Below are 17,060 nucleotides of genomic sequence, written 5' to 3'. Positions count from 1 at the left end.
GGGATCTCCCCTCTTATAACGCAGTGGTGTCATACAGCTGTACCATGCAAAAAGTTATAGAAGGTGAGAATGTATGTGAATACCAGCTTCTCATGGATTTAATCCTCAGGAATTTTCTAAATTGCTTCACAAACAATTACAAAAAAAAAAATCTGTGTCCTGAAATTGTCTATTTATTAGCCTAAAGAGTTAGGCCAATGAGGTCTTCTAATGTCCACATTTATGACAGAATAATCTCACACGCACATGCCTATGTGCAGTTGTATGCTGGTAAAATTTAACAAAGAGTACTCGAGGAAAAAAGAGAAAAAGAGAGACGGGGGGGAGGAAAAGAGTGAGAAGAGAAGGGGAGAGAGAGTGAGAGAGAGAGAGATTATTTTAGTATTTGCCTTTCTTCAAGGTGCAAATATTCCCATCATGACCGATTTCAAGCTACCAATGTAAATGCAGAGTTGGGAAGAAAAGTGCAGTAACACTATTACAGTATTTCCATCCATGCAATATATACACACACACATATATATATATATATATATATATACACACACACATATGTAATGTATATATATTTATTAGGGATTGTAATTCTCAGGAATTTTCTAAATTGTTTCAAAAAAAGATCAAATATATATAATATATATGTACATATTATATATAGATATTGCAATTGGTTCTTGTGAACCAGCACGAGCTGGTTTTAGCACATCACTACCTACATGGCTTAAGAAATAAGGTTTAAAACATGTTTTTATGCCTCATTGATGGATAAAGATTATATGGACACTTTTACACAGTGACATAATTAAAATTGTAACTTTATCTCTAGAGCAAAAATACTTACATAGAATCTAGTCATTACAAATTGTGTTTAAAAGGATTCTCTCAACATTTACTATACTAGCAAAGATTATCTTCAACTTGTGAGACATTCCACTCTGTAGTTGGCATTGCTCTAAATTTAATCTCATGAATTAGTTAAATTAATTTGATTATTTAATTTAGTCTAGTTCACATAAGTACATGAATTACTACACAATTAGTGTCTATAAGTTATATGCTCACATCATTTAAATTTTTTAAAAATCAAAATATACACCTTGAAAAGCTTCCTTTCCACTTCTGTTTCCCAATTTATCCCTTTCCCTGGAAGCAACATTGGTCACTAATTTCCTGTATTTATTCCCAAAGAGAAGACAATGTCAATGTTACCCACCTTTCTGACGTTAGGCAATGCCAACACAAAGGAAAAACGTTGACTAAAAGATGGCATTAGCTAGAATTTATGTTAAAGCATTAGCACAGGCTCAAAAATCAATAATCGTAATACTATTAATGACTATATTAAAGGGAAAATTACAAACTTTTTTAAAGCAACATAGGACATTTAAGGCACATGTGGTATTCAGTTATGCATCTGTAATTAGTAAATGTATAATACTGTCTTCTCCCCAATATCTTAAAGAAAACATCATCTTTTCAACATCCTAAATTATTTTAAATCAAATTTATGGCAAACGTATAATGATACAGTAATAAATATGGGCTTTTGCCAATGAGTATATAGTGATATTTTGAAAAATATCTGGTCCCATGCATGTTTTTGTCCCAGCCAACATTTGTCTCTTGCTCTGTAGCTGTGCCCTCAGCATTAAAAGTAATGGCTGTAGTTAAACTTTTAATCGGGGAGGACTTCAAGAAAAACTGAGGAATATAAAGTCATAGTTACACTATGTGATCCTTTTTTTTTTCAAAATGCTCTTGGGAAGGTTTACATGTTTAATGATCTATTAAAAGTCCATTGACCTTCTTGAACCACAAAATGTTCAGAGATTTCACAATTTCCATCAGAACCACCACATGATTCTACTGCCAATCGGAAACAGACTAGATTGCAGTGTTTATGGTTTCTGGTAGAACTTTCAGGTAAAGCTAGCTTGAAGGCACTTGGTAATAGATGAGAACTTGGGGGAAATCTAGACAGTGATCCATGCAAAACAATAATTGTCGATATTTTATAAATCTTTGCAATGGACCAGGCACTGAGCTGTTTTTTCCACATGTTAACTTTTCGAGTCATTGCAACGTTTCTAGATAAAAGAAAGAATTATTATCTACATTATGCAGATAAGGTACAGAGAGCTTAAGTAACCTTTATAATGTCACACAGCTAGTAACGTATATTCAACACAAAATCATTTTTGATACTGAATACAGGCAGTTTAGCACAAAGCTCATGCTTTGACCACTACTCTGTAGCTACATTCTTAAGAAAACAAAAATTTAAGAAAATAGAGAAAGCAGGACCCAGAATACAATCTTGGAGAATGCCCATTTTGAAAAGTAAAAGAAAGTAGAAAAATGATTAGAGGCACCAGAAAAGATTATACTGAAAAGAAATTAGAATGTGCCGTGTCATGGAAAGAAAAAGAAAAAGATGTTCATCACCTTTAAATGCTAGGGAATATAAAGAAAAATAAAAAATATTAGATGACCCTGAATTTGGTGAAAGGAGAAAGGAGGAGATGGTATGACATTTGGCAGGGTAGTAACCTCAAGAGAAATTTTCACTTTAAAATAGGCAAAAACAAAGAAAGCATTTTTGTGAGCTCAGAAAGATACTGTAGACAGGAAAAAGGAAGATCCAAGAGAGAAATGAGCAAATTGTTGGAATAAACTCCCAAAAGAATGAGAGTAAGAATACAAGTGACTCTGAGAGAATCCTTGGAAAGAAGAAAGAATACCATAGGCTCTTTCTTAATGCTGCCACTATTCAAATTACTCGGATTCTTGTTCCATCTTGTCTTGCTTTTTATAATCTAGTACCTCAAAATACCTCCTCTACACAATCTGCTATCTGAAATAAGGACAACTAGAGATAAGACCACAGGAGTTAAGCAAGGAGGATATATTTATTAGGACGGTTTGGTTGCAAGTAATATAGATCTACTAGTCCTGGCTTAAGCATAATATAAGGAATTTATTAATAGGTTGCCAGAGTGTCTCATGGCAAAGATTTAGCTGAACATCAGGAATGGTTTTGAAAAGTGGTCGAAATCACTGTGGAGAGCATAAAGAGTTCTCTCTCTCAGTCTGTTTTTTCTTCTTACAGCAATTCAGTGTAGTTTAATCTTTGCAACCAGTGCAGCAGAATAGAAAAATGAACACTACCAACAGCTCAAAGCTGACTTTCTATTACATGACAGTGCATGCAGAGACTCATTTGAATGGGAGCATTCTGATTGCTCAGCTTATATTAGGTGTCTTCGTTTGGGCCAATCAGCTGTGGCCAGGTGACAGGGCCATGTCTTATGAGCATGAGTTCATCAATGCAAGCTCTGGTTGGGTCTGTGGATAGTTCCCAGAAAAATTTACAAGGAATCTGGAGATAGATAAACAACACGTTTCTACCAACACAGCACCAATGAGGCAATGTTACAAGATGTAGGTAGGACTAGGATAGTCTTACACAATTTTCTATTTTTTGGCTATTTTCTTAAAAGAATAGAGTCACCTGAGCTTCCTTACACATGCCAACCCATTATGACAACCCAGATCATACCGAGGGCATTTCAAGCACAGCTCATTTATTCAACAAGCACAGACTGAACACTTAACCATGTTCCAGACATGGCTTTGTGTTGGTTTCCCGGCAAACCTACTGAAATTGAGAATTAAAATACATGTAAAGAGCTGCATGGTAACTGAATGCAATTTTTCCTCAAATTACTACTTCACGGTTAAAAAACAAAATCCTCATAGTCTAATGTCGTTTGGAACTGAAAGATAGGCGATTCAGGGATAATAATTACCAGGCTTTCTCTTCAGCATGTGTTCGGCCTCTATTGCTGTTATTTCAGAAACGGTGGTGAACACGTGAGCGCAATGAACGGAGGCTCGCTCCATGCAGTATCGGTGGTAAATCTGCCTTTCCCCAGCCTCTTTGTCTATGTTAAACTGTGAAAAACAAAAATAAACACACCTTTGCTAACACATGCCCTTCTATACAAGCAAAACAAAAATCACACATTTCACCAATTGGCTTACCTCAAGGCTATGTAAAATTTTAAGACCGCAAAAAAAAAAAAAGTAATAGAAACTTGAATTAAACCCATTACTAGAATATACATAAGGACTTACACTTTAAAAGGCATTGTTTACTCCATTTCTCCTTCTAAGCTGCTATTTAACTCCCTAAGTAAATGATATTTCTATCTTGCTGTAATCACATAAAATTCTTGAATTTTTAACATTTGAATTACACTGTTAGTTATTCTAGATCTTGGATTACTGAGTTAATGGCTTTCCCCAAAGTCCATAATATATTTTCCCATTAAACAATAAAACAAAGTTAACATTAAACTTGACATCAAAAATAAGAATAATTATTACAATGCTTAATTCACTGAAAGGGAACCTGAAAAAGAGAAAGACAAATGCTTTTCCTTGGTTATAGAACGTCCCCTTTAGACTCAAGGAGTGTATAGTTACTCCAGTCAGATAGTGTGCTAGATTATGCAATCATCTATAATTCTGGGTAGTTTAACTTAAAAAAAAGTCAAATTCCCAACAATCATTCAAATAATTGGCAACAGTTGTGGGCTTTTGCCATTTCACTTGGTTACTCAATGTAATGTCTCACATAGCTGCATATGAAACTAGCAGTGTCTAAGACAAAAAGCACATAAAGCTTCTGACATTATAGAAGTAGAGTGCTTTTCACAATAAAGATCGTTAGTGGCTCTTCAGCACAAGTGTCAAGCAGTCCACTAAGCACAGTAACATATTGAATCCTTATAAACTACTGAGACACATATTTTATCTTCATTTTATGGAGAGAGAAATTGAACCTTTTAGAGGTCAAAAAACTTGTCCAAGGTCACATTCCTATTAAGAATCTTAGTAGAACCCTAATTTGATCCCTAATCAGCCTGACTGATGAATGAACACAGTCTTGTATTCGTCTGTTTTTATATCATTTAGACTTTAACGCTATCAACAAGTTAGTCCCAATAATTATGGCAACATAGAGAGAAAAATGCAAAAAAGAGACCCATTAGAGAAATCTCATGCTTAGGACAAGAAAGGTCCTAGATCATTCTTTCACAACCGTAATATTTGCAATCATTTCTCTGAAAATGTTTAACTCAGGTTGTATATGACATGCTTGGATCAGCAGAAGTTTTCTTAAAAGCTCTATGTGGCCGGTCTAATTCGTGAAAACAAATCTCTCATTTAACCAACATTTTTTTTTAAGCAATTTATGCATCTCTATTACCTTAATGGAAAAAATGGGTAAAAAAATAAACAAAAACAGGCAGAAATGAAATGGGTATGTGTCTGAATAAGTGATAGGATCAGAGCAGCACTGATTCACTCTGGCTGAAGGTAGGCAAAAGTATCTCATACTACACAATAAGGGTAGTCAGTACCACCTTTACAGATGTAAGACTTTCAAGTGCAAAGACCAAGGCTTATTCATCTTTGTATCTCCAGATTGGTTGGATGAATAAAATGGCATTTGAACTGAGACATGAAAGTTTAATTCTGGGAAAGTTGTTTTTAGCCGAAATACAAGTTGCCCTAAAGAACAAGTATAGAAAATGCTATGGCATGTGAAGAAAATAGCAGAATGTCTGATGTGACTGCAGCATTGGGTGTAGAATGTAAGAGACAGAGACTGGTCAGACATAATAGGGTCAGATCACTGAAATCCCTGAGGATGAGCCTAGGAATTTTGCTTTTGTCCTGAAAACAAGAAAGCCCACTCTGAAAGTGTTCATTTAGAGGTGTGGTAAAAACAGAGCCAATGTTTAAGAAAAATAACTGGAAAGAAGTAAAGAATATTTTCCATCCCATTGAGTATTTTTGTGAATTTCAACTCAGATAACAAATGTCAAAGGCTTAGAAAAGTACCTGGCATAGGGAAAGTGCTCAATAAATTTAGCCATTGTTATTATTAATTATTATTGTTGTCGTAGAGAATAATATGACACAGATAAGATAGCATTTAACATTTGGACATTTAGAGATGAGAAGACAGATTTCCTAAATGCGCGGGCTGAGCATACATAAACACAGCGGGAGGATAGCAGGAGGCTGGCGATCTCATCAGAAGTCCGGGGAAGTCAGGCACGTGTGCATGCTTCTGCCTTTCTCTTCTCCTATGGGGTGCCCTTATCTTTTAGGCCTGTAGTATATATGGCCATAGCTGTGGATTTACAGAAACCCTATCCATTTACACATGTTATTGTCCACTTTTCCACATATTTATGATTGTATTTTAAAATCTCTGTACAATAATTCCAACATAGGACATATCTGGACCTGGTCTTTTGACAATGGGTTTTCCTTTCTTGCATTTTAATATAGCTCATAATTTTTTACTGAATTCTGGATAATGCATATAGAAAAACAAAAAATGAGTAAAATACATATTAATCAATAAAACACAGTCCAGTGACAGATGTGGGTAACTGCATAATTGAAATTGACAGCTCAAAACTTGATCAGAAGAAATAGTTTAAATTCACCAAATAATTGTCCAAAGCTTCCTTCCCCATTTTCTAATCCCAAATGGCACTGTCCTCAGATTTCCGTCTAGGAAATTCTGTTACTATTAAGAAAAGAAAGAGCCAAAACATAAGAAAACTAAAGGCTTTAGGGGAAAAAAAAAGCATTTGTTACATAGCTATTAGAGTTGAGGAGATAATTGATCAATGACTGAACTTTAAAAAATGAGTTTGGAACACTGCACGTTCTCACTCATAAGTGGGCGTGGAACAATGAGAACACATGGACACAAGGAGGGGAATATCACACACCGGGGCCTCTTGGGGGATAGGGGACTAGGGGAGGAATAGCAAGGGGTGGGAAGTTAGGGGAGGGGTAGCATTAGGAGAAATACCTAATGTAGACGACGGGATGATGGAGGCAGCAAACTACCATGGCACGTGTATACCTGTGTAACAAACCTGCACGTTCTGCACATGTACCCCAGAACTTAAAGTATAATAATAATAAAAAAGAAAATCATAAAAATAAGTGTGGAGACGTATTCTTAGAGGTTCTCAGAAATTTCATATGCTGACCGAAAATGATTAAAATGTTATTTTAAATAATAAATTGTACTAAAAACTTAAACCAGCATTAGAGTTTTTGTAATTGGCTCCTAACAAAAATTGTTTTCAGTTAGCAGTAATTTGAGTAAAAGTGTTCTAATATTTCTGATTTTACAAAACATCATTTTATTCTTATTCTCATATTTGCCCTAGTTTTATTTGTCTATGTCAGAATGTATTGAAACATCCTGGTTCCTGCATCAAAGATTAAACTACGACTTACTCTTTTTACTGAATTTTTAAAAACTTTTCACGTATGTGATTTGGTATTCTTATGTATCACCCAAATTCTAGACTTAGTGTGAGCATGGGGGCTTCTGTTGTGAACAATGTTTATGAATTTAACCCAAAAGTTAGTTCTTGACTGCTTGTCGTCTACTAGCCATTCTGCTAGATAGAACATTTTACTAGAAAGATGGGCAGGGGTCTGACTACACTTAACTATCTCAACCAGTGAGGGCCTTTAAACTAGGGAGCTATATGATTATATCTGAAGAAAGCATGACAAATACTGCCAGAAAGGGTAAAATTGTAATATATAGCATATACTGTAATGTATTTCTTCCTTAAAACCAAATAAGCACATCCTATGTATATGATTAGTAGCTTTTAAAATTAATGATTACTATGTAAGATTCAAGAATTCCGAAGTGAAATCTTCAATCTGCCACTCTAACATTTTCTTTCACTAAAGTCAAAGTGCACTCCTCTCCAGGAAACACGGCTGTTGAGCTTATCAGCTTCTCACAGATCACTGGTTCGCCCTTATTAGTCCACCATTACTATATACCGCTAAGAACCTCCCACGTCCCAGGCTTTCTGAATCCCTTGGTGACTTTATTTTAAATCTACAGCTTGTGTTTCTAGTTTGACCTTTAGATTAGGCTGACCTTTTTATAGGGAACGGCTCATCAGGACCGCCCATTGCTTTACAGATGTTAACGTTTTTCAGAAAGGACTTTCTTGGGCTCTGTTTTTGAGATAGTAGTATAACTTTTCAGTAGCATTATTTGAGGATTATTTATGTATTACATGCACACACACATTCTGTTTTATAGAATCCTAGAAGTCTTTAACCCAGGAAATCTAAAAATCAACTTTCTAACTTCCTAGTTTTCCTGATAGTGAAACTGAACCTTAGAGTGCTAAATAGATTTGATTGTTAATATAGATGCCAAATCTGCAAAACCCCTGAATTTACATTACTCAAATGCTTTGTTAATATTATTAACATGAGGGTATAAAATACATACTTTTATTCATCTAAATTGACATATGAAAAATAGGAAAAATAAATCAAAACAATGATTTTGGCAGGTCATAGAATCAGGTAATCTGCTACGATGAGCAAAAATAATTTGTTGTTCACCAAGGACCCATATCCCTCTTTCCAATAACTTCTGTTTTATTTGATCCTACAAAAATGCCCCCTACTCATTCATTGCAAAGTTACAGTGAAAAACTGACCTATCAACCTATAATATGGCTTTTAATCAAATGTTTACTTGGAGGATAGATGAAGTAGAGGAATGAAAGCTTATGGTGCAAGTTTGTATGTCTCAAATCCCAGCTCTCTACCTGCCACTCAGAGCTGTGTGTAGATCCAGGGTATTCACAGCACTTCCATAGCCTTAGGCTAGAACAAGGGCCCAGCCTTGCACCTACACCGTGTCTTTGCCCCAGTCACATCCCTTCAGATCCATGGTTCCAAAGTGGGACAGAAATCAGGCCTCTCACCTCTATACTCTAGTGTACTCTGAACAAAGTTGAACTCTATGAGCTGTCTGTCAACCCAAGGGAAGCTTTGTCATGAATATTGATCAGCTAAAAGGGCATTTCTGCCATCCGGTTGGCAGATGAAATGTACAGATCAATACCCTTCAGCTTCAGCGATCTGACAGAAGGGTGAGTAAGAAGGAAGGAGGAAGGAATATTTACCTTATCAAGATGGTTGTAGAAATCAATATTTGCTGCACAGAGATACCTCCCAAGTAGTGTGGCGTGGGTTGTAAATATTGTGGCAATAGGAAGTTTTCTGGCTCGAGAAAGGATCAGTCCAATTCCAGCCTGCCATTCATGGAATTGGGCAATGACATGTTTGCCATCTGCATGATCTGTCACCTACACCAGAAAAAAAAAAAAAAGCATTCAGAAAAGTTGTTAATGAAGCTTGATTGTGATCATGGTCCACATCATAAGTGGAGTTATGGTGTCAATAAATTTTTTGCAATTTAAAATAGTCTAAATGTAAAGCATGAATATTTAGCAAAGAAAGTACAGGATTCAGTGGCATGTTCATTAACCCCACATATTTTTATGTCTTAATCCTCTGTTTCAGTGATGGGTCTGATTTTTTCTATATGCACAAAAGAATAAATACTAATATTAATGATAGGTAATGAATATTAACAAATGGGATAAATGTAAAATAAACTCAAAAAATATTTATTTACCAGATGAATAAATAAATTCTTAAAGATATCACCGAACAGCTGAATCAATTGGGACTACTCACTTATAAGCTTATTTTTAAAAAACTACTTAAAATTTTTTTTAATTGACACGACGTGTGTTTATTTATTGTGTACATTTTGATATTTGCTAAAGGAACTGCCAGAAAGAGACTTGAAAATATATTCTATATTTGTAGTGGCCCAATTATGAAAAAGCAAATGTTGTCCAAAAGTATATAACAATCTGATAATGAAAAAAAATGCATATGAAGAAAAAAGGACTTTTATAATATTATTCTTTTCTAATAAACAATTACTTGGATTTTCAATGACTTGAAAACTCTAAAAGCAAACAATGATTTTCATGTGTATATTCGCATATTTGATTTTGAGAAACAAAGATAAAATGCCATTACATCATTTTAAACTAAATAATAAATTATTCTATGTTTTAAATTCAGCTTATTTGGGTTTTCTTTTTCTTGAAGCCAAAAAAAATTAACTGATATGTTATTAAGAATGTGGAATTAGAGAGAAAGAGGCTGATAAAAAAGTACTTAGAATCAAATAGCAGCTTTGTAACACACTGAATATTGGGGTCTAATTTCACCCGGGGTCTAATTCCAAATCAGGTGGGTAACCGTCTCTTTGCCTTACAAAGAGACAGGTTGTTTTGCCCTTACAAAATATTAACATTCACACTGGCTCCACGATAGAGTTCATTTCCTTAATGGAGACAATAGCAAAACACTGGAATTCAAGAAGGCTGAGCAGAGAATTGGGAAGGTTGGAGAGTTAACCTAAAACAGTGGTTATCACATGTAGTGCCCATCAGAACCACCTGGAAAGCTTATTAAACAAATAGCTTATTAAACTATTTGCTATGCTTAAGATTCTATACTTCATAAGTTATTTTTCATATATATTGATTATCATCTGTATATCGGGCAAATATAATTGGATGTTTTATATACATCATGCCATTTAAATTTGACATGAGGTAAATAGAAATAAGTATCATTATTACTTTGTTCCAAAGTCTGGCATTTAATTTGCAGAATGCTGAATATTTCCTCAGATTTCTGTAAACTGTACTAGGACAAGCCATAATGGCATCATGTCAAAATTTACTTCATCTAAAACTCATGGGATCATTTTTGAGCACCGAAAGCAGCTGTGCAGCTCCTCTGTTGTATCACTGTATAATAAACCATACCTCTTTCAAGAACCAGGCAGTTAAAGATCCAAATATCAGCATATCATTGGCTTCTCGGTCATGATAAGGAATGCCAACACTGCAAGCTTCCCAGAGGTCACCCTTCCACCTGTCCAAATTCCAAGCTGAATAGCCTATGTCAAAAAGCACCACATAAGGACTTCCTTCTATCAGCCATCTTCCAAAATGCACCTGTCATATAAAGAACACATAGCCATGTAGTGATATTAAGTCATGCAAGACAGGACAATGTATTTGCACTCTGAGGATATAAACTTTATGTGGTACTCAATAGCAGATTAAACGAGCTACTTAGAAAAGAATATTGATAACATATAACCTCTGCTTTTTGAGCCTCAAGCTGGAATAGGCATGCATCCATTCGTCTAGAGCCTCTGAATTCTTGCTCGTCATTAAATTTTAAAACAATGTATCTAGATCATGTAATCTCTGTTCATCTATCTCGAGTCACTCTCTTGTGACCTTGAGCTTATAGGGTTTAATATTATAGTCTCTGCTTTTATGAAAGAGCCATGAAGTGCTTTGTATCTCTGAAAATCGAGGCATTTAGATATAATGTCTCCAGTGTTGCTTATTTTGTTTTATGCAACAGGACTAACAATATTTCCTGCTAGAAGAAAAAGCTATTTCTTTTTTTTTTTTTTGAGACGGAGTTTCACTCATGTTACCCAGGCTGGAGTGCAATGGCGCGATCTCGGCTCACCGCAACCTCCGCCTCCTGGGTTCAGGCAATTCTCCTGCCTCAGCCTCCTGAGTAGCTGGGATTACAGGCACACACCACCATGCCCAGCTAATTTTTTGTATTTTTAGTAGAGACGGGGTTTCACCATGTTGACCAGGATGGTCTCGATCTCTTGACCTCGTGATCCACCCGCCTTGGCCTCCCAAAGTGCTGGGATTACAGGCTTGAGCCACCGCGCCTGGCCAGAAAAAGCTATTTCTATAGACCAGTATGATTTATCTTACTATTACTATCAAAAAAGTGACACAAAATGATTCCCAGTATGGTTGCTGCCAGAGGTTTAACTAAACACATTGCCCTGGATACATTATCTCTTTAATCTAGCAGCTCAAAGTATAATTCTATTACATTCTTCAAGTTGACTTTGATTCCTAAATGTCTTATCTTGTGCAAGTTTTAAAGAATTAGCTCTCTTATTTTTTCCAGTTGTATGTATATCATCACTTACATATTCAAGTTTTAACTTCCTTTTTGTCTCCATATTCCTACAGTAATTTACTTGTTCTTTTGTCTTAATTTTTTTTGTGTGTGTTTATTCTCCTATTACATGGTATACAACCTCATAAACTACTTCCAATCCTTTCTGGAACTCAGCAGAGGCTAAGAGTCTCTTTAAATATGAATCCAGGCTTCTCTAGAAAATAAAATATATTCATATTGCTTACATACTGGCAATTATGACTCCACCCATGGCTGAATTTTGCAGGGCTCTGAAGCCAAATTTGATTAGTTTCTACCATGGGGTCCAGGCATGTGTGGGGATGGTCTTTCCTTGGTCAACCTTGAAAGACTCTCATTATGTTTCTGTTGTTTCCATTATAACTTAGTGTTTATCACGCCACTGTTTCCTTTTAAGATGAAATTTTCCTGAGCCCCAAACAACTTTTCAACACTTTTTCTCCTTGGGAAATTTATTGCTTCATCTATTTATACACTGTGAATAACATGCAATATTATTATATAATATTTACTCACTGTGTAATATGTGCCACATGATACAGTGAGCTAAGATCATAAAGAAGAATTGAGACTAGCATACAAATAGAGAATGTAAGCTAGCTGGTATTGATCTCCCGTTCGTTCGTGGCTGCAACATGAAAATATCCCTACACTAGAAATCCATGTAGTCTTGAGACCAGTCAGTTTCATTGTGTTTCTCATCTACCTCTTTCTTTACAAGAACTTCAAATGCAAGCCCCTTCTAACATCTCATTTACTTGCATTCTGATAGTACAACAGGCATTGTTCTGTCACATTTCTAACATTCTCTATGCTGCCTTCACTAAGAAGTGTTTTCCTGGTACTATTTGGGATCTCAAGTTCCCTTGTAAATTATACATTCCGCTCCTTAAACTTTGCATGCCCCTCCTAGACACCACTACCCACACAGCAACTCAAGTGAAGGCTTTGCCTTTTTTCACCCCCAGAAACTATATTCCTGGGATGAGTAGGAAGGAAAGTTACTGCTTTTTAAAATTCTGCTGAAGATTTTAAAGCCTTATTCATTATTTACATAAAACACCTTTAAAATGTATGCTATCCACAAATATTACCTTTCCTTGTGCAGCAAAGATAAGGTTATGTTTTGACCTTATCCTAAGCAACTTCAAAGTCCAGATGTTTTATCCTGCACACTTAATCTCATGGTTACTTGACCTTATGGACTTAAAAGACTTTCATGTCCACATAATTTCAGCTACTGAAATTTTAATTTCAGATCATGATTGCATTCTTTTCTTGTCAAATCCCAAATTGTTTCTCCTCTAAAATATTCCCTTGTGGCACTCTGTTACCCAGTGACAACTCTTGTACTTCCATTTCTGTCACTCCGTTTTTCCCAGTGTATATATTTTTCTTTCTCCCCTTTAAGACCTCCAGTTCCTATAACCCTCCATTTTGTCCTACAATACCATCTTCTTTCTGGCTTTGCTTACTTTCCTTCTTTTTCTATCTATTCCAATGCAATGGCCACCAATTAAACTATTAATTCAATCACTTTCACAGTTACCACCTTGACCCATTTGCATGAATGCTGAAACGAAACAACACTGGATCTTCATCTATTCTACTTCCTGCACTGTCACTCAGACTGCAGACTGCGCCTGGACAGAGTCACAGCTGTGTGTATTTGTGCCATTACAAAGTCATGAGTACATCTCAAATATGTCCAAAAATTCCTTGAACATCTTGAACGACTTCTTTCTTGAACTTCCCTAGTTTCTACACTTGCCTCTTAATAAAATGACCTTTAACTCCTCCTTCAGGAAGATCATCAAAATCATTGGGTAAGATTGTCCTGAATTCTTCATTAACTTGTCTCTAGTATTCGCATTTACCCTTTTTTGCTGTTTGAGTAAGACAAGTGAAATATTATTCTTTCAGTGTTGCTTCGGATCTTGTTCCCATTCCCATTCTCAGCGACTTTACTCTCTTCAATCCTCCATTTATGCTGAGCTTTCAGCTTCTCCTTGTCTGCTAGGTATTTCCTTTTTGCAAATAAATACGCTCAGGTCTTACTCATATTTAATAAAACACCAATTCTCAAAACCATGTCATTCTGCAACTACTTTATTATATTTCTTCTTCATAGAAACATTTCATAATCACAACTTCTGTATCTTTTTTCTGACCCCTTACTTATTCCTTAACCAACTGAAATGTGATTTAACCTTCCTTTCTCCTCTAAAACTGCACTCCTCCGTGTTGCCAAAGGCCCAAATATTACCAAACCCAGCAGACCCTGGATCAAACCTTTGTTGACTTAATCCCTTCTTCATATTTAAAATTCTCTCCTCCCTTGACTTGACATCACGATTCCTGTTGTAGCTGCAACAAATTACCGCAAGCTTCGAGGCTTAAAACAAATCTATTATCTTACAGATATTGAAGTCAGTAGTCCAAAATGCACTAAAATCAGCATGTTGACAGAGCCACAGTCCATCTGTAGTCTCCAGGGAAAAATCTATTTTCTTGCCTTTTCCTGCTTCTATAGGCCACCTACATTCTTTGTGGCCTCTTCCTTCATCTACAAAGTACATCCCTCCAGCCTCTGGTTTCATTGTTACACCTCCTGCCTGATTCTAATTCTAAGGCCTCCCTCTTATGAGGACCCTTATGTTTACATTGGGCCCACCTAGATGGTTCAGGATAATCTCCCCTTCCCAAAATCTTTAACTTAATCACATCTGCAATATTCCATTTGCTATAAAAGGTAACATAGTCACAGCTTTTGAGGATTAAGATTTGAATATCCTTGGTTCTACATCGTTAGCTTTGCTTCTACATTTGCAATCTCTAGCCTCTTGTAATGTAGATGGCCTAACATGCTAACATTCCACAAGGTTTGGCTGAAAACTTTTGTTCAAATCTATACATTTCCATTGAATAATTTTACCAACAACCATGACTTCGATTTATGTACTAATGACTTCCTCAAAAACATGTTTACCCTATAGCTTCTGCTGAACTCCAAACCAATTATCCTTCCTCCTTAGTTTTCAGCAGGTGTCTCGAATGGAATCCATTTAAAGGCAAGTTCATCATCTTTCTCACAAATCTGCTTTTTCCCTAAGTAGGTGAATGGTCTTCTGAGTTCATGTTAATTGCAGTCTTTTTTCCCATAAGTCTACTGAGAATTGCCAAGCAAAGTGTCAGTTCCTTTACCTGGCAGCCATGCTTATTCATTGCGTCCACTGCTCTTCTGACGGCATCATTTACAGGTTCACACTGTTCCACCTGAGTCTTCATATTATGCTCAAAATATGGACCTATCAGAAAATAGTTGTCTCCCCATTCATCTGCTGTTGTTTTGGCCTTTGTCTGAATCACAGTATAGATGCCTCCAACTGTTACAAGAAAAAAAGGTTTTATTATCATTCAGGTTAGCAATTCATTTTAAGTGATAAGGGATGGAAATGAGTTCAGATTTTTAAATTAGCACTTAGGATCCACTAAGCCCAAGGGTTTGTTTACCTTTCTAAATAAGTGGTTTACCTTTCCAAATAAACATGTTGTTAAGGGACACTAATGAATGGTTACTGTTTTGTTCAATTCTGTGCATATTTTAAAGTCCCTTCCAGGTGGATGTGAAAGAGCAGCTGGCCTGAGGCAGCAAAGGGGTCAAATAGCTTCAGAAAAAAAATCTGAAAAGACAATTGGAGTAAAGCACTACTTGCCTAAAGCTCCAATCACTTTGCAGTGTCAAAAGTCAGGACAAATACTCATCGTCATCATACGTGACCTCAGCAGCAGAAATCACTTTTACCCCTCTTCCTCCCTCTCCTACAATGGTACAAAAGGGGCTCAGGATGTTCAAATAACAGCTGCTATGGTTTGCAATTATGAGCAAACCTCCTAAACTAAATAGTCATTTATCTTTTGAAGCACCAAGCAAGGTACTTTTCTGATAAGGAGAAAGTGCTTGTAGATTTTCATAGAAAATGCTTGGTCCAACCCCGATGCCAAACCCAATAACACAGATCCATATTTTCATTCTCACATGATACTTCTCCCTTCCTAGAATCATTGTTTCATTCTTCCCTCTGATATTGCTGCTACTTCTATTAAAACACAAATCCAGACAATATTGATCCATTTGGAAAACATGTACACCCTGGGATCCAGCAAGTTCACATCTAGAAAACTGTCCTGAGAGAAAATTAAGAAGAGTGATAAAAGGATGTTTACTGAAGTATTATAATGGCAAAAAATTAGAAACAACTTACATTGAACTAGTCAACTTATTTAACTGACATAAAGTTCATTTAACTCGTGTCAAATGGGGGTAAAATAATATCTAGCTTGGAGGGAAAGACAGGCTGTAAAGGAGGATTAGAAATTAGACGTGGCCTAAGCAAAGAATTTATGACCAAGTCCTCAAAAATAAACACAACAAAACAAAAATAGACAAATGAGACTTAATTAAACTAAAATTCTTCTGCACCGCAAAAGTCTTGATCAACAGAGTAAACAGATCAGCTACAGAATGAGAAAAAATATTTTGCAAACTATAAATGCAACAAAAGGCTAATACACAGAATCAACAAATAACTCAACAACCAAAAAACCCAACCCCATTAGAAAGTAAGTGTGATGGTTAATACTGAGTGCCAACTTGATTGAATTGAAGGATGCAAAGTATTGATCTTGCGTATGTCTGTGAGGGTGTTGCCAATGGAGATTAATATCTAAGTCAGTGGGCTGGGGAAGGCAGACCCACCCTTAATCTGGGTGGGCACCATCTAATCAGTTGCCAGCACAGCCAAGATATAAAGCAGGCAGAAAAACGTGAAAAGGCTTGGCTGGCTTAGCCTCCCAGCCTACATCTTTCTCCCTTGTTGGGTTTTTCCTGCTCTGGAATATCGAACTTCAGGTTCTTCAGTTTTGGGACTCGGATTGGCTTCCTTGCTCCTCAGCTGGCAGATGGTCTGTTGTGGGAACTTGTGGGTTAATCTGCTTAATAAACTCATACACACACACACACACACACACACACACACACACACACACAC

At 36.1% G+C, this 17,060-nt stretch overlaps 1 protein-coding gene across 1 annotated transcript in view; it reads right to left on the bottom strand.

Moving 5' to 3' along the window:
• The window catches only part of GYS2 (glycogen synthase 2), a 57,731-nt gene that overhangs the window by 26,309 nt on the left and 14,362 nt on the right, over positions 1 to 17,060 (bottom strand). Inside the window, exons 2-5 of the mRNA XM_032287656.1 lie at positions 15,214 to 15,395; positions 10,788 to 10,979; positions 9,057 to 9,239; positions 3,810 to 3,954 (exon numbers count right to left, since the gene is read on the bottom strand). Coding sequence (XP_032143547.1) covers positions 3,810 to 3,954; positions 9,057 to 9,239; positions 10,788 to 10,979; positions 15,214 to 15,395 — 702 coding nt within the window. The remainder of the gene's footprint in view (positions 1 to 3,809; positions 3,955 to 9,056; positions 9,240 to 10,787; positions 10,980 to 15,213; positions 15,396 to 17,060) is intronic.

The sequence above is a fragment of the Sapajus apella genome, unplaced genomic scaffold (assembly GCF_009761245.1).
Source record: "Sapajus apella isolate SASKATOON/1434 unplaced genomic scaffold, GSC_monkey_1.0 scaffold2, whole genome shotgun sequence".
Lineage (NCBI taxonomy): Eukaryota > Metazoa > Chordata > Mammalia > Primates > Cebidae > Sapajus > Sapajus apella.
Note: the sequence above shows the minus strand (reverse complement) of the source record. Positions and strands in the feature narration are given on the sequence as shown.